The sequence below is a fragment of the Lathyrus oleraceus genome, chromosome 1 (assembly GCF_024323335.1).
Source record: "Lathyrus oleraceus cultivar Zhongwan6 chromosome 1, CAAS_Psat_ZW6_1.0, whole genome shotgun sequence".
Lineage (NCBI taxonomy): Eukaryota > Viridiplantae > Streptophyta > Magnoliopsida > Fabales > Fabaceae > Lathyrus > Lathyrus oleraceus.
The window spans coordinates 132258616-132267543 of NC_066579.1; the positions used below are offsets into that span (position 1 = coordinate 132258616).

The window sequence follows — 8928 nt, forward strand, 5'->3', positions numbered from 1 at the left end:
ACAAAACTTAGAACTACCTCGATGTAGGAGGCCTATCTAAATTAGGTTGCATTGTTGTTACCAGTGTTACCTCATACTATTACCCGCACATGAAATTTCATTGCATCCATACGTGGCATGACAATGAATTTTTCATATAAAAAATTTATGCATTCACATTTCATCAGCATGCATGCATATAAAAAAAAATACTCAGTTTCATCTCCCCTCATCTCCAGATAACTCAAGTTGATTCCTCGACGTCCGCACACTACTCGTGTCAACACAAGAAGAGTAATGGATCTAGTTCAGGAAGAACAAGTTTCTATCAAAGGGGAAATCGACTATGTCAAAAGAAAAATAGATCAGATCTTTGAGACTATACAAGCTCTGGCTAGAAGAGAGGAGAAGGCTCGTGTTTCCGCTGCTGCAAGGAATGACGCTCATGTTGAAGGGCCTCATCTCCAATCAGGACCTCCAGTTCCCATTCCCAATCCCATGATTTACGGTCTTCCTCCTAGTTTCACTCCTCCGCTCGAGGGAACTCATGTGCCTCAACCTGTTTATACTTTTGGGGTCGCTGATGGATTTGTTGCACAAAGGTCTCCTGTTGTAAATCAAATCCCCCATCCTCTCACTGATGAAGATATCCAAAATGAGTATGAAATGCGGAATTATCAAAGGGCTGCTCTAGTAGTCAATCCTACTTCTACTCAGGATCCTGAAGCTATGCAAATGTGTGACGCCTTGGAAGAGAAAATGAGAGGCATGAAGGGGAATAATTCAACCAATTTGGGTGCTCTGGAAATGTGTCTAGTTCCTAATGTGGTGTTTCCCCTAAAATTCAAAGTGCTAGAGTTCGAGAAGTACAAGGCCCCCAGTTGTCCAAATATCCATTTGAAAATGTATTGCAGAAAAATGGGTGCATATGCCAGGGACGATAAACTCATGATTTACTGTTTTCAAGACAGTCTGACTAGAGCGTCTGTAAAATGGTATATGCAGTTGGAGCGCAACAACGTAGGTACTTGGGATGAACTAGATGATGCATTTGCAAAACAATACAAATTCAATACTGGTATAACTCCAAATCATACCCAACTCCAAAATATGTCCTAGAAAGGAAATGAATCCTTTAAGGAATATGTGCAACATTTGAGGGGATTGGCTACAAGAGTGCACCAACCTCTGGTAGACCATGAATTAATTGACATCTTTATGGGAACTTTGTAAGGCCAATACTATGAAAGACTGATCAGTAGTGTGTCTACAGGTTTCTCTAACATGGTGATTGTTGGTGAAAGGGTGGAAGAAGGTTTTAAAAGTGGAAAGATTCAAGGAGGCTCTAGTAGCCAAAATGGAGTGAGGAAACCCTTCAACGGATATAAAAAGAATGAGTACGAGGCAAATTCAATCTCCTCTCAAAGAGGGAAAGCACAACAAAGGGCACCAGTCCCAATGCCTTACTTTTCGTACCCTTATATAGCAGCGACACAATATCCTGATATGCCTTATCTATAAGATGCTTGGGCTCCGTTTCCAGCTGCAGTGCCATATTCGCGTCAAGCTCTTCAATAGTATCAGCCACAAGCTCCTCAATAGTATCGACCAAGAGCTCCTCAACCGCATCCGCTACTTGCAATATTTTAAAAATTGGACCGGAGATTGAACCGGTGAAACTTGTGGTTTAAGGTTTAATTGGTTCAATCGATTAAACCTACGGTCGAACCGTTTATTAAATAAAACTAAATTTCATAAATATGTCACACATAATCATATGTTCACAACGTAATAAAAAAAATATTTCAAAAATTCATTACAAATTTAATACAATAATATCGATAATACATATAATAATATAACATAGTTCTACACTTCATTTCAACGTTCATTTAAGAATAATTTGACCAAATTAAAGAATTACAATAAACTAAGTTAAACTAATTCAAACCAAAATTAAAATAATAGAATATAGTAACTAAAATAATGTTCAAATAATTAAGAATACCTATATTAAATAAGATAAAATACCAAAAATAAATAATATAATATACTTCATTAAACAATAAAAAAACGAATTTGAATTGAACTACGACAAATAAATATTAATTGACAACAAAAAACAATATTGACTTGAACGACAATCAATAATGAGTTGGATACCATGATTATGTTTTAAAAAGACAGCGTGATAATGATGAAGTATGGTTGAAAGAAAAAGTCTAATGGAGTGACAAAACTTAGAAGTTCGTATGGTTGTAAAAAAATATTGAATTTGTTTTTTATGATTGGGAATGTATGTTAAGTTTTGATATTGACATGTTAAAATTTTAATTATTTTTTTTAAAAAATGGTCAATTTGATGCATTTTTTTAACCAGACAGTTTTACAAAATCGGCTCCGATTCTTTGGTTTAAATGATTTTGGACGGTTCAATCCGATTTTGGTTTTACTCTGGTTTTGACCCACTAACGGTTTTGAAACGTTGATCCAACCTGATTCATCTCCGGTTCCTGGTCCAACCGATTGAACCGACCGGTTCGGTCCGATTTTTAAAACATTGGCTACAGGCTTCTTAGCAATATCAATAGCCAACACCTTAACAGTACCAACAGGGTCAGAACTAGAATTATAATCACAACCAAACAGGTCCCCGGAGGCCACCTCAGTTTGATCCAATTCCGGTGGTGTACACTGAATTGCTTCCTCAATTGATTCAGAGATCTTTGGTGTTTCCCAAGAAGCTTAATCTACTGATGATATACCTGTCGCCCTACTTCAAGCATGATGATATATGTGAATACCATGATGGATCTCCAGGGCATACCACAGATGACTACAAAGCTTTCAAGTACATGGTACAAGAGTTAATTGATAAAAAAGTATTGTCATTTGTGGATGTTCCAAATATGGTGGACAATCCTCTATCTGGGTAAATATGAAGACTTCAAGAAGCAAAGCTAATGAATCAGACAAGATAACTCATCATCAAAGCAGATCATTAGGCCCCTTTATCATTTGCATTTTGTAGTTTTTTCTTTTTTGCTAAGTGTTTATTTTCTTTTAAATATTGTAAATATTAATGGTAATAGTAATGAAATGTACATGCATTATTTTGAATCTATCATTTCGTGTTCACTCGTTTTTCCATTTTTTATCACAAAAAAGAAAAAAAGACATATCTTTATTTCTCCTATTCCTTTTTCTTTATCAAACTATTTTTTAGCATAAATCGGAGGGAGAATGATAAAAACGAAATACCCAAAATTGTTGACAAGTGTGCTTTCAAACAAAGTTTGCTGATGATGTAAGGCATTGTTTCAACTCCTAAACACCGGAGATATAAGGAAGATATACCCTTACGAACCCCTTTGAGCCTAGAAGTTGGTGTTTATTTCTGAATGAAAAAAAAACTTTAATCTGAACTCGGGGTAGGGTAGTTTTCAGTTAATGAGATTATGCATTCAAATTTTAAGAGAATCATTCTGAACAACTAAGAGGGTAACCACATGCTTTTCTACACACACATCAAAGAATTTTCAAAGCATGACATAAAAAAGTATTATAGTTATTCCTCAATAACAAATGATGTGTCAGTCATAATCTAAACAAAAATGTAAAGAAGAAAGCCTGCTAAGTCGAAAATCTGAAAGATGACTTAGGCAAAAATTAGGGCATTTCGGTGGACTGAGAGTTCAAAACGTCTAGGAAAAGAAGAAAAAGAGAAAAGAAATAAAGATGAAAATAGGTGACCATCATATCAAGAACTAAGGGGTCACCAAAATTCCTGATATAATCAAAATTTATGATTACCAAACAAGATAGGTGACTGCCACCTCAAATGAATGATTATCATTGGTTCTCAAGTCATTATGTTGACACCTTCAATCTCTCTTTGAAATTGAATGTTGTATCCAATTAGATGAACGTAGGACTGGAGATCATCATGGAGAATGGGTTAGGTTAAAATTAAAATTTGAGCATATATCCTTTTGTTCAAAAGTCGTGAACCAGATTATGTTACAACCTTCAAATGACCTAATTGTAGCAAGGTTCCTTTTGAAAGCATACTCAACAAGGTTGCATTAATCTAACTCCTAGATATTTGCTAATCATTTGTATCGGTGTCTTATCCCATTATCTTTCACATTTCAAATAAAACCAGTGGTTCTCTCACTGTATATCACCTTCATTTCCATAATGATTGATTTCGAAATTTGCATGAGAATTGCGTTAAAATTACCATTTTTGAATAAACAATTTCATTTTCAAATCGACACTTAGCATCAAGGAAATTCTTTCAAAGAGAAGTCAGCTTGGTGCAAGGCGTTTCAAGATTCAGTGAATCTGGGGCAATCACTTCGAGATGCAATAGGTCTCTCCAAGGCTCATACTGGGGAATGCAACTTTCATAGTACAGGAAAGCCCGCCACTCCAAAAGTCAATCAATCATGGGCATACTGTTGTAGGATTCAGAATACTGGGGCAAACCGTCTTAAGGTCATATTTTGGAAAACAACTGTCAAATTCATTTTCAAGGGAAGATTTTTCAAAGCCGTAACAGACTGGGGCATGATAAGTTCACAAAGAGTTGAAGCATATTAATTATCATCTTGATCTAAGCTAGTCAGAAGTTGCTACTCTTCCAAAGACAAGAGTCCTCACTAAAGCTCGCCAGGCGGCAAAGCAAAAATCAGAGTTTTGCAAACCATCTTCATGGTGTCAAAACTATTCAAGGCCAGTGGCGTTGGGGAATCATAGCTTGATACCCACAAAATGCATAAACCAGTAAATTCATGCATTCATTTTTATTCTTGCATATCATGTATAAAACAAATCAGGCATAAACCTCATCCGAATTCAGCAACCACTCAAGGAATTTCAGTGTAATCCTTAGCAGAATCAACATTCAAGAGGTGTTCTTAAGAGTATAACAATTCTTTTCTTTAGTAAGTTCTTTCAAAACTCGATCATTGTTAGTGATGATTGTCAAGGCGAGGTTCTTCCCCATCAAGGTGATTTATATTCTCCCAATTGAACTCTGGTGTCAACGGAATTTCTACTTGGTTTCCCAAGTAGATATTTCCCTATAGAGTTCCCCCTGTAATTTTCTCCATCAAAAATTCATGAACTCACCATACGAGTTTCATACCAGCAGGATTCCTTAAGAAAGGTATCCCTAGTAGCTTTATCCTTAGCAAGTATCTCTAAAGTATTTGTCTAAGATGGTCATCTTTTCACAAGCTAGCAATCTCCCCAATGAGTCTAATGGACAGGAGTTCCCCAACGAACAAGTTCCACTGAATGATCCTCAATACATCTCCAGCAAGTCTCCTGTGCATTTATTTCCCAGGGATTCTCTTATATTCCTCAATAGATTACTTCAGTCAATTCCCGTCAAAGTCTGTGGTCTTTACTGATCTACTCTTTAAAGAAGAAATTGGATTGGACTCTTTAGTCTGATAGTTGAGAGTAATGCTAAACATTTTGGTTAATATTAACCTTTCATTCCCTAGCAAATCTCTGGTATTTTCTCAATCCCCAGAGAATCTTTATGTTTTATGTAAGCAACAACCTTCGAGCAGATGACAATCAATATAATTCATCATCAGCAGAATGAAGATCTCTGTGTGTTAGATTTGAGTATCAAACATTAGTAACGTGACAATCTCTTTGTGTTAGATCTTATAATTTCTTTAGCTTATGAATATCTCTTTGTGTTATGTATGACATTAACTTTCAATAGGGTGACGATCTCTTTGTGTTAGATCAGAGTCTCTTATTGGCTATACAAAGATCTCTATGTGTTAGATCGACATTTCTTTTCAACCGAGTGTAGATCTCTTTGTGTTAGATCTTAGCATCTTTTTCAGTATAAATATCTCTTTGTGTCAGATCGGAACTTTCGATTTTAACAATGTGAGGACCTCTTTGTGTTAGATCTGAGCATTTATCCCCAACATTTGTAGATCTTTTTGTGTTAGATCCAAATATCTTTGTTCAAAGACGAAGATCTCTTTGTGATAGATCATAGTTTCTTTTGATCGTGCAAGATATCTTTGTGATAAATTTGAGCATCAAAATTTCAATGGTACGATGATCTCTGTGTATTAGATCGGAGCAACATTGTAAGGGCGACAATATCTTTGTGTTAGATCAAATTCTCTTCTCAAAACGAAGATCTTTTTGTGTTAGATCGACATTTCTTTTCAACGAAACAATCTCCTTATGTTAGATTAGAGCATCATTTTCAGGGCAATGATCTCTTTGTGTTAGATCAGAGCTTCCCTTTTAGCAATGCCAAGATCTCTTTGTGGTAAATTTTGGGCATCATTTTTATTTATTATATAGATCTCTTTGTGTTATATCTTAGTTCTTTATTTTCATCATTATGAAGATCTCCTTGTGGTAGATCTTAGCATCAAACTTTTCAGCAGTGTGAGGAACTATTTATGTTAGATCCAAACAACTTTATTTAAGGGCGACGATCTCTTTGTGTTAGATCAAAGTCTCTTTTTCAGCATGTGAAGATCACTTTGTGTTAGGTCTAAACATCACTCTCAACATGACGAAGATCTCTTTATGGTAAATCATAGTTCCTCTATTTTCAGCAATATGAGGATCTCTTTGTGTTAGATCTTAGCATCTTCTCAAGCAGTACACTGATCTTTTTGTGTTATATCAAATCATCATTTTCAATACGAAGATCTCTTTGTGTTAGATCAGAGTTAATTTTCAGAAAGAGCAAAGATCTATGTGTGTTAGATCGATGTTTCTTATCAACAAATTGGCGATCTCTTTGTGTTAGATCAGAGTTTATTTTCAGTGATGCCAATGTCTCTTTGTGTTATATCTTAACATCATTTCTAGACTTGCCAAGATCTCTTTGTGTTAGATCTTAGCATCATTTTCAACAATGTGAAGACCTTTGTATGTTAGATCAGAGCTTTATAATTTCAAGAAGGTTGTTTTTGTGTCTTTGTGTTAGGTCTGTCATCCATTTCCCAACAGTATGAAGATCTCTTTGTGATAGATTAGAGTATTCATCTACAACAAAAGGCGAAGATTATCATACCCTCAAATTTTCCCTACCCCATATCACTTTCCTAAGCCCTAAACCCTAAGCATACATCCCATACATATCATCTCATATGCATTTATGCTTAATGACCACAATAACCCTCAAGTTCAAGGTATGTGATTCATCTACAAAGCCCTAAGACCTGATCATGTTGAGGTGTGCCCAAGCCACCTAAACCCTAATATCATTCTCAAGCACCCTAAAAAGCTTAGAGTATCACTCAAGGCATCTGACTCACTCCCCAAACCCAATTCGGGTGGTGAGTCCCCTTTGAAGAAGCTTTAAGGTTCATCTGGTCACCCAAGGACCAAACCTTAGTTCTTGACACTATTTTGGCGTGTGCAAGTCATGATTCACCATGAATCTTGACCATGCCATTTAGGACCCCTCAAATTCAAAGTTTTTTATACCCCACATCCTTGAAACATCTCAATTTGATCATTGCATCTCAAACCCTAATTCATTTGGCTTTGGTTCTTGACAAAACTTGTGGCTCAAGAAATCGTAATTTAGGGATCCCTTGATCATTGAACTTGCTCATTTTTTACCATCCAATCACTACAATTCATTCAATATCATCTCATACCTATTACAACCAAAATCCATCATTTAAACCTCCATTCAACCCATGTTACAAGTAGTTGGTTTGTTCATGATTTTTCAACTTTCAATGTTTTGATCCACCCATCAACTTGACCTAAAATCATCCCATAAAGGTCCGAATCTCATTTCTAATCATGGTATGATCATATGAACTAAAACTATCCACAATTATGCCTTGGAAATCAAGAAATCACAAAATCTCATTTTTAGGTCACGTTGGTTGGTCACATTTTGGCAAGAATGGTCTATGAGAAGTTCCAAAGACCATAACTTTCTCATTTTTTAAGAATTTTAAATTACACTTCAAGCCAAGTGTCCTAAATAACTTCCTCTACAACTTTGTTTCAAGGTCCAAGACCTAATTCATTAAGGAAGGGGTTCAATTTTTCTATTGGCCAAACTGGTCCACCATGCCTTAAAATCATGTCATGACCACTACTTTGACACATTACCTTTTCCAAACCACAAACCCTTTTGACCTGGTTCTTTTTTAATTCAATCAATATCATGGCAAGGAACAAATGTCACAAAATTGAGACAAAATTCATCAGCCAATTTTATTTGCCTTAGTTCAAACATGGGGGTTCATCCTGATGTGCAAGACAAATCACAACCAGTCAGAATGTGCAAATGGATTCACCAAGTCTCCAAATCGACCCCTTCTGATCCCAATGGTCCACAAACACTTCGAATATGGTAGTGTGATGTAGAAGGAAGTCAACTTGGATGCCAAAAATCCTCACAATGCCAAAACCGATCCCATGTGCAAAAATAAGATTTTGCCCAAAATAAGCAAAATTCATTGCAGGCTATCTCTTTGCCCTGGTCTATTCTAGATTAATGCTAAGGACCAAGGCAAAGTGGTATGTGGTGCAAACAGGCTTAGACCACAACCACACTTGTCCCCCATGATCCAACTTCAACCATGCCTCGAGCTACTTCCTTTTTCTGAGTAATCCTTCACATTTTCCCTCCAAAACCATCCACACACCTTCCCTATAAATAGGTGAAGGTGTCCCCTTCATTTTCTAAGCTTTAAAGCCCCTCAAACCTCTGCTGAACATTCGAGTTGAACCATCCAAAATAGAGACCGTGTTTTTGAGTTTCAAAGTGCTTTAACTCCAAACAACCATCCAGAAACCTTCACTAACTATCATTCAAGCTTTCCAAACTCTTAACTCACCTTCCCCAAGCTTCATCTGAGCTAAGTCAAGTCATCATAAAACCTCCCTGAGCTGTTTCTGATCAGGTAGTTCCCTTCACCC

The 8928-nt window shown here is 36.2% G+C and overlaps 1 protein-coding gene across 1 annotated transcript; it reads left to right on the top strand.

Moving 5' to 3' along the window:
- Nucleotides 1–276: 276 nt before the first annotated feature.
- LOC127095630 (uncharacterized) lies at nucleotides 277–1500 on the top strand. Its single transcript, XM_051034299.1, has 2 exons — nucleotides 277–1057; nucleotides 1214–1500. Exons 1-2 carry the CDS (start codon nucleotides 277–279, stop codon nucleotides 1498–1500), a joined length of 1068 nt encoding a protein of 355 aa, XP_050890256.1.
- The last annotated feature ends 7428 nt before the right edge of the window (nucleotides 1501–8928 follow it).